General features: G+C 38.7%; 1 protein-coding gene across 1 annotated transcript in view; it reads right to left on the reverse strand.

Annotated features, from left to right (window-relative positions):
* Positions 1 to 997: 997 nt before the first annotated feature.
* Positions 998 to 19,153, reverse strand: part of FAS (Fas cell surface death receptor) — a 29,856-nt gene continuing 11,700 nt past the window's right edge. The window contains 8 exon segments of the mRNA NM_001081995.1: positions 998 to 2,338; positions 3,498 to 3,522; positions 4,779 to 5,591; positions 6,697 to 6,765; positions 7,053 to 7,114; positions 9,044 to 9,152; positions 10,539 to 10,676; positions 17,421 to 17,541. Of these exon segments, the coding sequence (NP_001075464.1) occupies positions 5,368 to 5,591; positions 6,697 to 6,765; positions 7,053 to 7,114; positions 9,044 to 9,152; positions 10,539 to 10,676; positions 17,421 to 17,541 (723 nt within the window). The 3' untranslated portion in view covers positions 998 to 2,338; positions 3,498 to 3,522; positions 4,779 to 5,367.

The raw sequence follows: 19,153 nt of genomic DNA on the forward strand, positions 1-19,153 counted from the left end.
GTGATATAGACCAGAAGTGCCTAATATGGTAGCCAGCAGCAACACGTACCTATTAGATTTGTGAAATGTTGCTGGGCCAAGCTGAGATGTGCTTGTAAGTATAAATGAAATGAAAACTAGATTTTGAAGATTTAGTATGAAAAATCAAGAATGTAAACTGTCTATATTTTATATTGATGACATGCTGACATGTCACTACTTTGGAAATAATAAATTAAAAGTACATTTCAATAAATAGAGGTTGTTCAATGGTTACCAAGTAGCTAAAATGGAAAATATACAGAAAAGAATATTTCAGAGCCCATTTAGCTTTCTTACTAATAAATAATAAAGCCTACTCCTTAAACTTTGTACTTATCCAGATTCCATCCTTTGGAATTATTGGAATTATTGGAAATAATCCTATCTAACAACCATATGCTTTTTGCAAGAGTTATTTGTGGCAGTAAAAACCTATTGAAAGAATTATCAAACTACTAAAAGGGCTTTTGAAAGAAAGTACTTCCTGAGAGATCAAAGAATGCATTAAAGATGATAAACAGGTTATGTTTAGTAATGGCTAATGAAAAGGAAATGAAAAACAGGGGCTGGTGCTGTGGCATAGCGGGTAAAGCTGCCACCTTCAGTGCCGGCATCCCATATGGGCGCCAGTTCAAGTACTGGCTGCTCCACTTCCAATCCAGCTCTCTGCTATGGCCTGGGATAGCAGTGAAAGATGGCCCAAATTCTTGGGCCCTTGCACCTACATGGGAGACCTGGAAGAAGCTCCTGGCTCCTGGCTTTGGATCGGCACAGTTCCGGCTGTTGCAGCCAATTGGAGAGTGAACCAGCGGATGGAAGACCTCTCTCTCTCTCTATCTCTCTCTCTCTATCTCTCTCTCTCTCTGCCTCTCCTTCTCTCTGTGTGTAACTCTTTCAAATACATAAATAAATATTAAAAAAAAAAAGAAATGAAAAACAAAATGCAAGCCCCCATCAATGAAGAGATAACCAGAAATTCCAAAAGCATTATTTTAATTAAATATTTTTACCTATATTTTAGATTTCCAAACACAAGGGAAAAAATTCTCCATTCATGGATGTTCTTTAGGCTGGTCTGATAGTTGCTTCAGTTTATAACTATCTTCAGTTCATCATACATGTATACAAGTATAAATAATATTTATCAAAATTCACATTTCATATGAGTTTTCAGAGATCTTTAAATATAAAAGTAACAAAGTAGTGGTAGGGAGAGGGGCTTATTCTGAGAATCTTCAGGGAATGACAAGAGCAGTTCCTAAAACCAGATGATTTTAATCCAGTAAAATGTCATACACATATAAAATATTCAAGTATTACAATTGAATCTATTTTCCATGTAAATTCAAAGTGGAAGTATTGTAAAGTAAAATACCAACAACCCGTGCAAAGATCTTTGAGGTAGTATCTTATTAAATGCATTCAAATACATATGCAAACTGCCTGAATTTACTCTTTTCAGAAGTGTAAACAGAGTTTATAAGTATGATAAAATCTCTAGAATACTGCGTGAAGCTGGAGAGGTAATTTAGAGGCAAAGGTCTTTTCAGTAACTGAGACACTGCAACAAAAGGTCATAGTTTCTATTGACTCATACAATGAGAACAGCCTGTAGATAAACATTAGTGCTGACATTCACTGTGTACACTCATACCTACAGAATCCTGGGTTAGATACTAAAGCATGGCACTAATCATTTTTTCCTTTACAAACACTTCTATTTAGATACTTAATGTGCCATTACACTTACTCTTGACTATATCTGTATTCTCAACAGATTTCAAACATTCTTGAAGGAAGAATTATGGTATCTTCAAAACCTATACATATGTTAGTTCTAGAAATCTAATAAATGAAAAAAATACATCCAGTGAAAAGTTAAGCAATATTTACAACCTTCAGGTATTTAGAACTTTTCCACACTTTTTTTTTTCTTTCCATTGACTACATACACAGAAATGAATTAGTTGTTTTTCACTCTAGGCCAAGCTTTGTCTTTCCTTTTCATCTCTGATATCTAAATTGTCATGGTCACTAGTAATGTCCTTCTGGACTATATCTTGAATTTTCTCCGCAAGAGCACAAAGATTAGCTTTTCTAAGACCTTTGATCAAAGTGTTATATGCATCTTTCTTCCCATGAAGCTGATGCCAATTACGCAGCAGCTGGACTTTCTGTTCAGCTGTGTCTTGGATATTGTCATTCTTTATCTCATCAATTTTGGCTTCATTAACACCATTCTTCCGAACAAATTCTTTAACTTCATTTATTTTCATTTCTTCAGCAATAGTAGGGATATACTTACTAATATCAACATCTGAAAAACAGAAAACATTTTCTGAAAATTTTTTCTAAATGAAATTCCTATTATAGAAAACAATGTCTATTTCTCTTCATATAGTACTTAAGAGTATAGGAATACAGTCAACTCCTAAAGATCTAAATAGATGGGGGCCAGAGCTGTGGCGTAGCAGGTAAAGCCAGCATCCTATATGGGCACTTGTTTGAGCCTCCGCTGCTCCACTTCCGATCCAGCTCTCTACTATGGCATGGGAAAGCAGTGAAGATGGCCCAAATCCCTGGGCTTCTACACCCTCATGGGAGACCTAGAGGAAGCTCCTGGCTCCTGGATTCCAATAGGCACAGCTTCAGCCATTGCAGCAATTGGGGAGTGAACCAGCTGATGGAAGACCTCTCTCTGATCTGCCTCTCCTTCTCTCTAGTTGTAACTCTTTCAAATAAATAATAATTTTTTAAAAAAAGATCTAAATAGAAGATTAGGGCAAAACAAAAACAAAAAATATCCTTGAGTTTCAATTTCAATTCCTGAAACATACACTAATTTGTTATATAACCTTGATAGGATACATAATACCTCTGTATCTTCCCTTCTCATCTACGAATGAAGAAAGTGGGAAAAGGACCCTTTTTTTTTTTTTTTTTTTTGACAGGCAGAGTGGACAGTGAGAGAGAGAGACAGAGAGAAGGGTCTTCACCTTTTCCGTTGGTTCACCCCCCCATGGCCAACGCAGCCAGTGCACCACACCAATCCGAAGCCGGGAGCCAGGTGCCCCTCCCAGTCTCCCACGCGGGCGCAGGACCCAAGGATCTGGGCCATCCTCCACTGCACTCCCAGGCCACAGCAGAGAGCTGGACTAGAAGAGGAGCAACCGGGACTAGACCCCGGGGTGCCGATGCCGCAGGCGGAGGATTAGCCTAGTAAGCCACGGCACCAGCCAGAAAATTTTCTTAAGCCTTACAATACAGCATCTTATTACTACCTGATTTATTTTTTAATTATTACTACTAGCTATAAATCTAAACAAACTACCTGATAAGCCCAGGAAGAATTATAAGTTCAAGGAAAACCAAGATCACAGAATGTGCCACTGAAATTAGCAATATTATTTTACTCTAAAATTGGTCTATTACTACAAAGGAAACCACTTCTAAGAATTAAAATAATAAAAGCTTACCTGAGAAATTCATTGGCACTCCTTCCTGGAGATAAAAAAAAAAAAAGATGGAGGCAAGGAGAGAGAATAGAATTTAGAATATTCTAAATGTAAGCTTCTAATTCTTCCTTAATTCTGAGGGAAATATAATTAGCTGCTTTGATGCATACAATTAGTAAACTAGACAAAGTCATTGAGAAGGCTTCTTTCCCCCATTCAAATTTGGATTCTTGAAGGTTCTAAGTAATATTGGCTTATTTTTTTAGCCAGGCAAGAAACCCACTATGGTTTGAACAAGATGTGACTCCTGAACTCATGCAGACATTTAAACCCAAAATTCATCAGTTTTTGGTACTAAGTTGGCAGAAACTTAATGCAGTTATGACATTTGGAGGTGTGGCTTTTGGGAAATGATTGGGTTGGATTAGGTCCTTAGGGTATAGCCCCTTATTAATAAATCCTGGTAGATTTGTAAGAGACCACACAGACATAGACATGGACACAGACACACACAGGGAACTCTTGCCATGTGTGCCCTGTGCCACCTCAGCACGGCCAGCAAAAAATGTCCTTGCCAGTCTGATTCATGGAGCTTATCCATTCTTGGACTTCGAACTTCCACAACCAAGAGCAAAAGTTAATTTCTGTTCTTTGTAAAGTTAATTGCCACAGGTATTTCATTGTAGGAACAAAAAGCTGACTACTACAGAAGCTATTGTACTCAAAGAATGAGCTAAGACCCTTTTTCATATAGATTCATTAAAATAAACAATAAAAGTATCATTCTAAAATTTTCATCAGAGTAACTGTTCTCTTGACACTAGAAAATAGCACAAATCAAAAAAAATTGTCTTATATGGTTTTAAAGAATTCTGATTCCCACTGAGTCCTGCTCCCAAATGAGAAAATCATTATGCAATTAAATGGAACTGGTCTCTCTCTCCAGTGTATATTTTGTTATTTGAAATGTCTTGATGTTGTGCTGGAAAAAGATACAATGAGAGATAAAAACAACAGGCGGGTGGAGAGAATTGAGTTGTGCCATTTTACTGGATTTGAACAGCTATCTCTTTTCCCTGGAATTGAATACTCAGTCTGTGATCAGGGAAAGGACATCTCTCTGCAAGAATAACACCAAAGTGGAACATGGAGCTTGGTCACATCCTTTACTCCACATGCATTCCATGCACTCACCTCCCCCTTTGTTGATTCCTATATTTGTGTAGCAGGTTACATATAAAGTAGGCAGCATCTGATGATTCATGAATTTTAAAGATCTATTTAGTTATTTGAAAGACTTACAGAGAGAGAGAGAGAGAATCTTGCATCTGCTGGTTCACTCCAGAATCCTGCAACCACCAGGACTGGACCAGGCCAAAGCCAGGAGCTTCTTCCATGTCTCTCCTGTGGGTGGCAGGGGCCCAAGTACTTGAGCCATCTTCTGCTGCTTTTCCCAGGCCATTAGCAGGGAGTTAGATTGGAAGTGGAACAGCCAGGACACAAACTGGCACCCATTTGGGATGCTGACATTGCATGTCAGCAGCTTTACCTACTATACCACAGTGCTCTCCCTCCCCCACCCTCTGATCCGTTTTTAATGCTCCTCTAACTCAGGCACTCACAAACACAAGTATTTGCTTTAAACAAAGTAACAGGGGTGGGCATTTGACCTAATAGTTAAGATGCCACTCTTGGACACCAGCATCCCGAATTGGAGTGCCCGGCTTTGAGTTCTAGCTCTACTCATGATTGCATCTTCCTGCTAATGCACAGCCTAGGAGGAAGTCGGTGATGGTTCAGCTGCTTCCTGCCATACATGTAGAAAACCTGGATTGAGTTTCTGGCTCCTAGTTTTGGCCTGGCCCAGCCCTGGCTGTTGCTGGCATTTGGGTTACAAATCCAGTGGATATGAGCAGTCTCTCTCTCTCTGTCTCTCTCTGTTTCTTTGCCTTTCAAAAAAATAAAGAAATTTTAAAAGGAAACAGGTAAAATGATTTCTACTATTTTCTCTATTTGTTTTAAAGCTGATGCATCTGTCAACACCTACAGGAATTAAGGCTGTAGATTTGTCATAGCCATGCTTTCCATCTCTGTGCTTTTTGTATCTTCTCAGCCCTGAAAGATCAAGGAAATCTCTGTTAGAGGCAGGTCTCAGGTTTGTGGGAAACACTTTCACATTTGAGAAGTGTAAGAAGAAAGAACAAAGTCATTGAATGTTGATGCAGTTAGATACCACAGGAGGCAGCACTGTGTTAATTTTACAAATGTTACACTCCACTGAGTCCAGCATTCTGGAGATAGGCCACATTGTTCAATTACCACACACTAGCCTGGTATGGCCACTACCATTCACTTTTCAGCACAGAGGCATGGCCACAGTTGGGCATAATAACTAAGGGCATGGAAAGTAGAAAACAGTTTGCCATATGGCAACATCTAATATTCAGAAATTCCAGTATACACATTCCAAAATAACTCAGATATGCAGCGTCAATGAGTGTATGCCCTGGAATCAATGGGAGATGTGCTTAAACATCAAGTATATATTTTCAGCTAAACAATCTCTAAAAGCTTGGTAACCTCTTACTGTCCACTAAACTGAAGAAACAAGAGGAAAGTTGGATACTTATAAGTTACCGAAAATTGGTGCAACTTTGAATTTTATGAATGATATAAGGGGATTTATCTAGACTAATTAGAGTTATATTCAATTTTGGCTTATCAGCTGACTTCATAGCTCTTGCATAAAATGTGTCATTGCAGTATTCTCAGTTAAGAAGACAAAATAATTTTTTTTAATGCAGTAAGGTCAGGGGAGAGGACGCACAGAGAAGGACAAGTTTATCAAGTATCCCCTGCAATGCTTTTCTGGAAAAGGCCCTTCCTCCTTGGGTCTCTTTATGCGTGGGGTCATTTCTTTGAACAAGGAATGATTACTTGTGATTTCTGGCCAACTCTGCTACTGCAGACAACCCTTGTGTAAAGGGAGGTTGGCAATACCACTCACTGCTCCCAAACCACTGCTTAGAAACAGTAGCTGGGCCGTATTTTCTGTTCTTATCAACTCTCAGGGTTGCATGCACTAGAAGGAAATTAGCAATGTAACAGACAAAGTTGCCTAGCTGAGAGCTTTCTTTTAGATAGGAGAGAGAGGGAAATAATTGTGAGCATCTGCTTTCCAGGTCATTTCATCTGTGGTTTGAATAAAATATGAACTCACCCAAAACTATTGGAATCAGTAACAGGGTACTCAACCAAAATAAATGATGTTTCGAACCTGTAGTCGAACCTGTAGATTAGAACATTGGACATTGTACATGAAAATAAGAAATCTTTAATAAATCATTGAACAAAGTACTCTCAAATAATCAAAAACAATTATTTTTTCTTCATATTTTGCCATGGGCAGTAGCTATTGTCTGGCCATTTTATTGTTCTATGGGACTGTTCTGAAATTGCTTTTGGCACTTGCCAAATTGCTTTTGGCTAGTTTCTTGTAAGCCCAAGTATTTTAAAATCTCAGTTTATTACCAGGATTGGAGGAAGGAGAAAAAAACCACAACAAGTAATAATTACCTTTTTCTTTGCATTTGGTGTTGCTGGTTTGTGTGCATTCCTCAATGATTCCATGTTCACACCTAGGAAAAATACAGAGGAAATTCAAAGAGCCTAGTGGATTAATTCCTCAGTTATTTTCAGTGGCGCATTATAAATTAAAGACCATTTTGTTCAACATTGCATCTCTGACAAACATAATCCGTCAAATATTCATAGATTAGCATCTAAAGCTGGTGCAAGTTAAGAACATAATTTGGATGATTAGATAAAAACTATCTTCAGGAGTAGACTATGTTTTTGTTTTTTTTTTGTTTGTTTGTTTGTTTGTTTTTGACAGGCAGAGTGGACAGTGAGAGAGAGAGACAGAGAGAAAGGTCTTCCTTTGCTGTTGGTTCACCCTCCAATGGCTGCCGCGGCCAGCGCGCTGCGGACAGCGCACCGCGCTGATCCGATGGTATCAAGAGTTAAAGGGAGGTAATAAAATAGTGACAAGACAGAGGATGAAAAGGACACAAAAATAAACTTATTTTGATAATAACCTGAGTTTTAAACATACTACAGCAATTTCAAAAAGGGCCCATACAACAGTAAGACAGCCAGATAATAACCACTGCCCTTGATGGTACCTAGAGAGGCTACTCAGCCAGCGCTTAGAGATTGTTGCTTGTAGATTCAGGTGGTAATTAAGAGGCTCAGGAGGCTTATGTGGGATGTTACTTAGACATCCAAACACTGACAGTCAATAGTTGAGTTACCTGAGTTCATGGCTTGCCCCTGTCCAGTACCTAACAAGGTGAGCTTGGGAGGTCAGTTAACTGCCATAAGTCTATTAGCTCATCAGTAACATGGAGATAACAGTACCATCTACCTCAGAGGGCTTTGTTGAGAAGAAAATTAAACAATATTATGAATTATTTAGAATAACTCATTATTATCTGACTTATCCCTTACCCTCTACTCCCTACCCAGGACTCTGTCATCATCTCGGGTTAGAAGGGAAGTGACAAGACAGCTATACATAAATAATTTCTCTAGCCAACATGATGTAAAGTTTCATTTCTCTACTTCTTAAGCTTCTTATATGAATTTCTCAAAATTTTCCAAGATAAATTACAACTTTTAGGAGAGGCAAACAAACAGTAATTCAAAATGTTTACATTTGTACAAAAACTCCTTACAAAGCAAAAGGCTACTTTTTACAATACATGTAACCCAATCTAATCCTCACAGAAATGAGGCAAATAAAACAAGTCAGGTTTTTTTTTTTGTTTGTTTGTTTGTTTGTTTTTTGTATCCTATGAGGAAGAAAACTGAAGCTCAGGGAGTTTAAGTGATCCGTTCAAACTAAAGCAGGTAATCAGTGGAAAAGTGAGGTGCACAGTCAGGCGTTCTAATTTGGGGTCAAAGCCAACCTCTGTAGTGTGAAGGACGAATTCCTGCCTCATTTGGCCCTGGCTTGCTCTCAACTTTTCCAACCCTCTAGCCCAGTATCCTGGTCCCCAGAGCTTTCTCTGTCTTTGTGTAGCTGCTGTTACTCTATCATGAGCTTTCCCTACTCATGCACCTGTTATTTCACTTTCCTTCCTTCAAGACTCAAACCATGTGCTCATTTTCTCAAGGAGACTTGGAAGGTTTTCCTGTATAACTTGTAATGTTCTGGGCAGAAGTATCTTGTGACATTTGCCACATGGTATTCACACACAGTATCCATTGCTTTTCTTGACTGTCTTTGCTTCTGTAGTGGGACCTTAATGCCAGGCACATGTCTTGTTCACATCCTTAGCTTAAGCAGCCAGCACAGTGTCAAGTACATAGGACATGTTCAATGAACAAGAAGTGTTCAATAAAAATGTTTACCATCTGATAATGTGTGAATGAGCAAATGGTCACCTAGTTGCTTGGGTGGGAAATCAGTCCTGATTCTTGACTGTCAGTGTTGATTCCCCTCTAGGAAGACAGCATCTCTCAAGGTATATCTAGTATTTTAATCACAAAAGACAAAAACTTACATGGTACAAGGATCACAGTGTTCACATTTAAGAGCATTACAGAAAAAGTTTGATTTGCATCTGCACTTGGTATTCTGGATCGTAGTACAGTCTGTTTCCACTTCTAAGCCTAGAAAAACAGTTTTCAAAATATTACTTATAGCTTATCATCATCATCATTAGCTAGTTATAAAGACTATGAAAATAATGACCAACAGCTGTATGAATTTCTGAGATCCATTGCTCATTTCAACAGTCATTTAATAACCCTTTAGTAATACAACTAGTGTCTAAATGTTTATTTTATCTATTTGACAGGAAAAGAGAGAGAGCTATCCTGTCTCCTATCCACTAGTTCACTTCACATATGCCAGCAACAGCTGGGATTTGGCCAGGTCGAAGCCAGGAGCTGAGGACTCATTCCAGTTCTCCCTTGTGGGTGACAGGAACCCAACTTACTTGAGTCATCACTTGCTTCCTCCCAGGATCTGCATTAGCAGGAAGCTGGAATCAGGAGTGGAGCCAGAAGTGAAACCCAGGCACTTCAATATGGGATGCAAGCATCCTAACAGGTGTCTTAACTGCTCTGCCAAATGCCTGCCTGTACACCCAGTATGTAAACTCTAAACAGATGACCCCTGGTTGAAATGGCCAGCAGTCATTTAACAGAGTTTAAGTGGAGAGATAATCCAGCAAGCAAGGCCACCTCCACCATTGCTTACACATGGCTCCTCTGTTCCTCTAGTCTAGAGCTTTGCTGCTCAGAATCTGGCCTTGCAACATCAGCATCACCTGAGGGCTTGCTGGAGATGCAGAGTAGCCAGGCTCTACCCTAGACTGACTCAATCAGACCCATGCCAAGCCATTATCTAGACATTCCATTTATATGTTCCGAGGTGGAGCCCAAACTGACAGTTTATCAACCCCCTAGGCAATTCTAATGCAGCCCCAGTGTTGAAAAGCATTGCTTTAGAACAAGAATAGGAATAAAAAAAGCTTTACATCCAGAGGCCTGTTAATGTCAAAACTGGGAATACTTCTGTGATATTTTAATCTGGAACCTCAGAATAGATTGAGACTTCCATGAAAAGTCAAGTCACAAATGGAATTACTAGAACAAAGCAAACCCCAAAGAGGGAGCATCCCACCCACCTCATGGGTTTCTTTCCTTGTAGCTGTAGGCTTCTGAGCTCTTCTGGCCATAGCCATGAACCATGGCACAAGCATACATCAAACAGGAAAATAACAGTTTCTGTGGTTTTCATTGCAACTGATGAACCCTGTGAACAGGGCTCATACTTAGTCATTTGTGTACATCTGATAGAATTGCCCAGACTTGTCTCGTAAATGGCCAGATCAGTGATGAGCTCAGTATCCAGTCCTTCTTTGTCCCAGCCAACCCTGTTCTGCCCCTTTTTTATGCCAACAGAGCACCACAATTTCAAATTGTGTTATAAAAGGTTCCACATAAACTACCAGGATTGGTCTCTTTCCATTGCTTTTTTAGGACACTCACCATGTTCTCCATCACAAAGACTGCATCTTCTGCACTTAGAAGAAAAATGACTCTTGTCTGTGTACTCCTCCCCTTCCTGGCAGGGCTCACAGTCTGGTTTGCCCTCATTGCTTGTACAATCAGCCTTTTTCTTCGTGCCTGCCCAAGAATAAAATTGGGGCAAGCGTTTGAACATAAAGTGGTCAAGTAACATCATGGGAAGTTTGCAGAGATGCTAATAAAACCCTTGTAAATCAGAATGGGTGGGGGAGTTATTAGGCTAATGACATATAATCTCAACAGAGAAGGTTACTGTAAAAATCATGTCAAGAACCAAAGTCTCCCATAGTCAAAGCCAGAAGAATGAGGACAGGGATCTATCTACAGAAATAGGACAGTTAACAATAAGAACGTCTGAAAAGGGGGAAGAATAGAATGACCAAAAACCTTGGAAGAAATGTCTTTGCAATTAACTTCTCTGAGGGGCGAGCAGGTGGAGGTGGCTGTCTGTGGCCACTGAGATTACTGAGCTAATTTGTAATGATTAACTTTGTCCTCATTTCTTAGTCTACTTTCTAACATCCACAAATCCTGGTACTATAGATAAAAGAAAGCAAGCCAAGTTAGGTTAGACTTAGGCAGACAGCTAAGGAGCTAGCTGGCACTTCAGGGTCGAGAGTGGGTTTTCTGGTCAGGAGCGTGGCCTCTGGGTACTAAACAACACACGGGTCAGAAGAGCCACAGTGGGAATGGCAAAAAGGTGGAGAGAGCAAACCGGCCCCTCCAGTAAAGGCGAACATCTTATCAATCTAGGTGGGAAACTGGCCTGAGCTAGAAAGCAAGTGTGATAATAAGTGAGACATGAACAATCTTGTTGCTTAGTGGTCACACAGAAGGCCAGGTGGCTGGAGTTGTCCTAGACCAGTCTCGAGAGAAAGGTGAAGACACACAGCTCACAGCTGACAGGCCCCAAGATAGAAGTTTTTCTCTGTCCTGTAACAGTCACCACCAAAAGGGTGGAATGGATGGTAAGAAGGCAGCATGAGCTCACCACACAAGAAATCCTTAAAGGACCTTGTACAAACTTTCCAGCGGGTATAAAACCCCAGATCACTTGTTTTTAACAGCTTTTTCCTCCTGAAAAAGCCCCTCCCTGCTGCTTTCCTGGGAGCTTTCGCTCTGCTCTTTTAACCCCTTTGCTCTTTAAAATAAAACTATTTTGCTAAATACTGCCTTCTTGGTTTGCTCATGTGCCTTATACTTTTTTTTATGAGTGGAACAAGTTCCCAGGGGTCCCTCAGCAGTAACAGTAACAGAAAGCACAGTTTAAGGAAAAAGACATCTGAAGTTCCAAGACCTCAGTCAAATCTTCAGTAGCTATAAAAATCTTTAACAAACTACTTAGTTGTTAAAAGCCTAAATTTCATTATGCAAATCATGAAGATAATAATACTTCTCTTGCATTGCTCTCAAACATGCACAAGTGTTCACAGTTTCCTGTTCTTTCCCCTTCTTTTCTATCCCTTCTCCATTAAGGGACAAAATATTTTTTGATGACAGGCACAAACATATCTATAACAAAATATTATCAGGTGTGTTACCTTAATACAAAGAGCTTTAAATAATATTCACATTTGTTTTCATTTACCTCGAAATAAAATTATTCACTATATTGTTTTACTAAGCATTATTCAATAATGCCTTCTTCTGGAAAATTCATTTATTTATTTTACTAAATGCCTTTTGTGTGCTAGACGCTTTCTAGGAGCTGGAGATATCAAAGGAAATAAAACAGAGTCTTAGTATCTAAGGCTTTTACCTTACCAGGGTAGAGGCAGACAATGCCCAAATAAACATATGATGTCAAAGTGGTGACAGTTGTGCTGTATGGCAAAATAAATTAGGGTGAGGAGAGAAAGAATGAAGAAGAAAGAGACTGAAAATGCAAAGGAAAGTATAAAAAAGCATTAATTATGGCTCATTACTAATGATATAATTAATTGTAAAAATAGGCAAAGTCTAATCCACTCTACTTGCATTTACAGCAAAAGTGACTTACACTGTTTCATAGGTACACAAATTTCTTAATAAGCACACACTTCTCTTTTTGATAAAGGTTTTCTACATAAGCAAATAATTAAAGGTAAACATGTATGATATTCTAGTAAACAAAGACAATAGTCTGTTAATAGAAAAAAAATTAGCAACCCATGGAAACCCAGAACAAAATTCAAATATAATGCTTGAGGGTTACATAACATTGTAGTACTATTTTAAAGAAAACAGAGCCAAAGTACAGATTCATTTCTTGCTAGTGATATTATACCAGTTTCTAAATGAATTAACCTCCTTAATGAACTACCTTTGCTTAATATGCCTAGCATAACACCTACAGTATGATAGGGATACCACCGATCACATATTCTCTCTGTTCTCCAGCATATACAACCTAAATTTATAAAAATGCAAAAAAGGCGGTTTTCTTTAAAATGAGGCTTTAAAATACATATTTTGAGTACAGTTGTGCCTATGCTTATTATAGAAAACTTAGAAAAGGAAAGATAAAAAATACCTACATATCAATTATTTTTGAGATAGTGCCTGTTATTTTATGGCATTACTTTATATATGTATGAGTATATGTATATGTAAAAGATATGTGTGTGTGTATGTTTGCTGTGTACTGTAGAATTCTTATTAAGTATAGAGATATGATAAGGACATTTTGATCAGTTAATAAAAATTATCCTTTTTTTAATTTTTAATTTTTTGACAGGCAGGACAGTGAGAGAAAGAGAGACAGACAGAAAGGTCTTCCTTTTCCGTTGGTTTGTTAGGGTCCGAAAACGCCCACCGCCCAAGGAACGACTCCAAGAGACTTTCTCTCATGCAACCAGCAAAGGGTTAAAGATTTATTGATCCAACATGTTGGGGCTCTCTGAACATACAAGAACAGAGGAGCCTCGAGGAACTAAAGTATAGGGTTTATAAAGGCAAAAACTGCAAAATCGGGAGAGGGGAGAGAATACACGGTTGCTAAGCAGTTGCTAAAATCTTACAATCAGCAATTATGATCTTAAGGCATAGACAAATCACATCTTCATTATTAGCCCAGGTAACCCAGGTGCAACCTTTCTACTTTTAAGCTTGAGCAATCATGCTAGGGGGTTTTTGTGCTCTGCCAAGGGTGATGTAGTGCACTGCTATTGTCCAACCATTTGAGATCATAGTTTCAGACCAGTCTCACGGTTGGGGGGGTGCTTTCCCAGAATGGAGTCTCAAGTGCTCCAAAATGGAGTCCCTACTGTCAAGGTGCTACTTCACTCTGTCTTATTTTCACAGCTGCACCAGGAAGGTTTAAACCTGTAAGCTTAAGCTTAACTTTTTACACCCGCACATATACAATTTTTTTTTTTTTTGACAGGCAGAGTGGACAGTGAGAGAGAGAGAGACAGAGAGAAAGGTCTTCCTTTGCCATTAGTTCACCCTCCAATGGTCACCGCGGCCGGCGCACTGCGCTGATCCGATGGCAGGAGCCAGGTACTTATCTTGGTCTCCCATGGGGTGCAGGGCCCAAGTACTTGGGCCATCCTCCACTGCACTCCTGGGCCACAGCAGAGAGCTGGCCTGGAAGAGGGGCAACTGGGACAGAATCCAGCGCCCTGACCGGGACAAGAACCCAGTGTGCCGGCACTGCAGGCGGAGGATTAGCCTAGTGAGCCGTGGCGATGGCCAAAAGTTATCCTTTCTCAGAGGGAATTACTGAAGAAATGCTGTAAATATCTTATTTTACATCATAAAGTATAACTGTATAATCATTAGCCAGTCTTGTGATGTAAAGCCAAGTTATTAGAATTCCAGGCTCTTGCTCACTGAAGTTATACCTGTAACACAGTACTTATGATTTCCTATTTGTCTGTTTTTCTCTTTTTCTCTCTCACACTCCCTCTCTCTTGCCCTCCTCCCTCCCTTTCTTCCTCCCTTCCTTTTTGATAAAAAATGAAAGTTAAACACACCAATAGTCTATTATAAGCTTTATAGCTTTTTGTGATTTTCTCCCTTAATATTTTATTTTTATTTTGCCCTCACCTAGTTCATCCTCAATTTGTTGAGCAGCTCTCCTTTACTGTAATTCCTCCACAGCACTCAGTCTAGTTTCCCTAGAAGTCAAATCTGCTTTTTCTGTTTTAATACTTCAGTATTAATATCACACCAATGAGCAGCAACAGACTTGGCAGCAGTTGAACATTGATCAGTGTGAAGTTCAACAAGGAGGAATGAAAGCAAGAGGAGTTAGCCTGCATTGTTGCCCCTCATTCATTCAGCAGAGAGGATCAGTTCAGCCAGCCAGCCAGCAAATCACTTAGAAATCACTAAAAGAGATTTAGATAATTGAAGATTATATTAGAAATATATCAGAAAACATGACTTCTATTGATACATAATATTCTAGCCTTTGAATACTCCAAAAATGTACTTAGAAAATCTTAAGTAATTGAGTATTGCAATAAAATATCATGCATACAATAGCTTTGTTTTTGATTATTTTCTTAAGGCAATTTCTTACAAATCAATTACTGTGTTAGTAGGTGTAAACATTTTCCAATTTTTGACCCGTGTATTCAAATTTATCTTACATTCCAATAATGGCATATGAGAGATCACATGTCATAAGCAAAGAAGTTTGAAAACTTCTTAAATGGAAGCAAAGGAAAAACCAAAGAAGCAAGCAAACAAAAAATCCTTTAGTTAGTCTTCAAAGAGGGAGGTGCCTTTCTCTGAAGGGAGGAGAGAACCTCCACTTTGACTATGACCTTGTCTAAACAAGATAAGAGTCGGAGAACTCAAGGGGCTTCCATAGCCTTGGAAACTCATAACTGGTGCATAGGGAGATTACTGATGCCATAAACAGGAGTGTCAATTGGTAAAGTCAACAACAGGAGTCACTGTGCACTTACTCCTCATGTAGGATCTCTGTCCTTAACGTGCTGTACACTGAGGCTTAATGCTATAACGAGTACTCAAACAGTATATTTCACTTTGTGTTTCTATGGGGGTGCAAACGACTGAAATCTTTACTTAATGTACACTAAACTGATCTTCTGTAAAAAAAAAAAAAAAAAAAAAAAAAAAGAAATTATCAATTCCCAACTTGACTCTCACTGGGATTAAACATGACAATAGGTCTGATCTGATTTCATCATCATTTAAAAAAAATCATCTATTATTTTTCACTTTATGTTTCTGTGTGGGAGCAAACTGTTGAAATACTTACTTAAGGTATACTAAGCTGATCTTCTGTATATTAAGATAATCGAAAATGAATCTTGATGTGAATGGAAGGGGAGAGGGAGTGGGAAAGGGGAGGGTTGTGGGTGGGAGGGACGGTATGGGGGGGGGAAGCCATTGTAACACATGAGTCGTACTTTGGAAATTTATATTCATTAAATAAAAGATTAAAAAAAAATCCTTTAGTGTTTCATATGCAAAGCATATTGTCTTTGTTTTAACTTGCATTTCAGGTTTTAAAACCCTGTTAAAAATCTCAATTCATGAGATAAATTGATTGTGCTTAGTAAGTTATAAAAAAAAAAAAAAAGACAAGAAGCCATTTCCTATTCCTGGTTGGAAAGAAGTAGGTGAAATGGGCTTAAGTATAAATGGATTTGATTATCAGAGAGATATTTCCTTGAGGGTTATTAAAATCCATTCAGAAGGTCAAGAGACATGTGAAATCTATTTACAAGCATGATCCACACCTGTTTTTCAGTTTGAATGCTGGAAACCTGGAAGGCCAACCATGAAACCTACAACAATCCTTTTTGGTTCTATTGATCTGTTTCATAAACCCTTGTGTTGTTTTCCTTGATCTTCTTGGCTTCACCATGCAGCAGAGAGATTCATATCTGTATGCAATGTAGTCAACTCTACTTCAAACTGAAAGAAATTAGCACAATCGCATTTTGCTTAGCTTCTAATTTGCTAGTTGTTTCAAGGATTTCCGATATGAAATCAGTTTGCATTTCAAAATATTCATTTTTTAAAAGTTTTTGGTTTCTGTCCGTTGCTTTTCTAGTTCATCCAGTTATTCAGCTGCAAAAATGCAAATATATTTTGCAGGCTTCAGTGCCAGGACAAACAGCCTTTTTAGAAACCTTCTGATTGAAGGGAAGTGCTGAGACATATCCTTTACGGGTAGAAGTCCCATGCTTTCAAAACTCCACCATCATTATGATATACCCTAACCAGTTTTGAGATGATAAGCTTTAATACCCACAGAGAGTTTTCTTTTGCTAATGAAAAATGGAGGTAATAAATGAATCTTCTGATTTCAGAGGTGCATTTCAATTATAAATTACATTTATTTGTAGTCGCATCACACAAATGTAATAAAAATGAATAAAACCAGTTTTGTGAAAATAATGGCATAGATGATTTTCTCGTATTAATGGAGAATTAATTATTAAGGAGAATCAAAAGTGACAAAATAGGGGCCAGCATCGTGGTGCAGCAGGTTAAGCTGATGCCTGTGACACTGGCATCCCACATGAGCACCAGTTCAAATGCCGTCTACTCCACATCTGACCTAGCTCCGTGTGAATGTGCTTGGGAAAGCAGCAAAAAATAACCCAATGACTTGGGTTCCTGCCACCAACGTGAGTGCCTGGATGATGCTCTTGGTTCTTGGCTTCGGCCTGGCCCAGCCAGGTTGCTGCTATTTGAGCAGTGAACCAGTGGATGGAAGATCTCTGTCTCTCCCTCTCTCTTTGTAACCCTGCCTTTCAGAACAATCAATCAGTCTTTAAAAAATTTAAAATGTGACAAAATATCATATTCATTATGATTATATGCTCTTTCTCACTCTGATTTTGATCTTCATCTTTAGATGTTTGTGTAACATACCGGGAGGACATAGCTGACAGCAGAAATTGCCTGAAAGATATCCAGTGGAGTACTGAGTCTCATTCTTGATTTTACAATCATTAATACTTGTGGACAGTGAGCCAGCAATACAGGTAAGTATCTGCAAAAGAAAAGCATAAAAAGAATTTTAGTGATTTCTGAACTAAGCAACTTAGTAGACAGGTATAGTCTACCCAAAATGTACCTGCTGTACACAGAGTCAGTGTGGGAACTCCACTCCCCTGCTGACTTATCTCCAGGAAAAGAGCAGACCATTTGCATGCCAGTTCAAACCACAGGTTCCCTAAGCCACACTGGAAACAGCATCATGGATGGCAGGAGCCAGGGTTCTGCTCAAAAGTGAACACTGGCTCCCACTTGCTGTCCTGTATATGTGGGTTAAGTCACTTAAATTCTGTAATCTCTTTCTTAAAAAAAAAAAAAAAAAAAAAAAAAAGATTGATTGATTGATTTGAAAGGGAAAGTTACAAAGAGGGAGAGACAGAACAAAGAGATCTTTCATCCGCTGGTTCACTCCCCCAAATGACTACAACAACTGGGGCTGGGCCAGACAAAAGCCAGGAGTCAGGAACTCCATCTGGATCTCCCATGTGGGTTCAGGGGTTCAAGTAATTGAGACATTCTCTGCCGCTTTCCCAGGTGCATTAGTTGGAGACTGGATCAGAAGTAGAGCAGCTGGAACTTGATCCAGCACTACATGGGATGCCAGGGTCACAGGTGGCAGCGTAACCCACTGTACCACAGTGCCAGCCCTAATCTATGTTTCTTTATCTTTAAATTGAAAATAACCTCTTCCTTATAGGCTTGTTCTGATAATTAAATGGAATGATGCACTTAAAGTTCTTAGTACAGGATCTGGCACCTAATAAGTGGATTCTTATGAGTGGTATTAGGATTATTAAGGGACAGCATAGTGAAATAGGAAAAAAGAAATATCAAAACAACTGTGGTTTGAATCCTATCTGCTACCAGCACTGAGACTTTAGATAAGTCATGTCACCTCTCAGAACCTCAGTGTCCTCATCTGTGAGAATATTATTTTCTGTCTTAAAGTATCACTATGAGAATAAAATATGATAATTTATATTACAATTTACACTGACTTTATATCATGCCTCTTTCTTCCCTTTATTTGTACGCATAAATCCTAGCTATGCAACAGCCAATAAATATCCCACTAAATACAATAGGGTTTTATTCACCCTTATTCATGGAAACTGAACAAAGAACCAATCTTTAATCTATCTTCGATTCCTTTCTTCTGGAGACAAAAACCTTAACTATCAGGGACATTGTGCCAGATTTATCTTAGCCAGCTATAGCATGGAGTTGCTTAGAAAAATGAGCAACAACAACAAAAATAATTTATGAAAGCATTTGGAAGTAATTCCAGGTTGACTCCTTTCTTGGATTTACTGAAATTTTTTTTGTTTAAGTATGAATTCAAAAGGATCTTTCATTTTATGTAGAATATGTAAATTCTACTGCCAATCACCAAATGTATTTACGCTATTAATTCTGAGTTTTGCTTCTCAAGGTCACTGTTCATCTTTTTCATGACACATCTTGTATTTTTCCTACTGAATGGTGCAGCAGTAATACTGACATCCTCTCAGTTAGGAGAACTAAATGTTCTACACATATGAATTCCTACCAGAAGTCCCCATTTCCTGCCTACCTTTCCACATTCATTATCCAAGCCTGTATTCCTT

The sequence above is a fragment of the Oryctolagus cuniculus genome, chromosome 15 (assembly GCF_964237555.1).
Source record: "Oryctolagus cuniculus chromosome 15, mOryCun1.1, whole genome shotgun sequence".
NCBI classification, from domain to species: Eukaryota; Metazoa; Chordata; class Mammalia; order Lagomorpha; family Leporidae; genus Oryctolagus; species Oryctolagus cuniculus.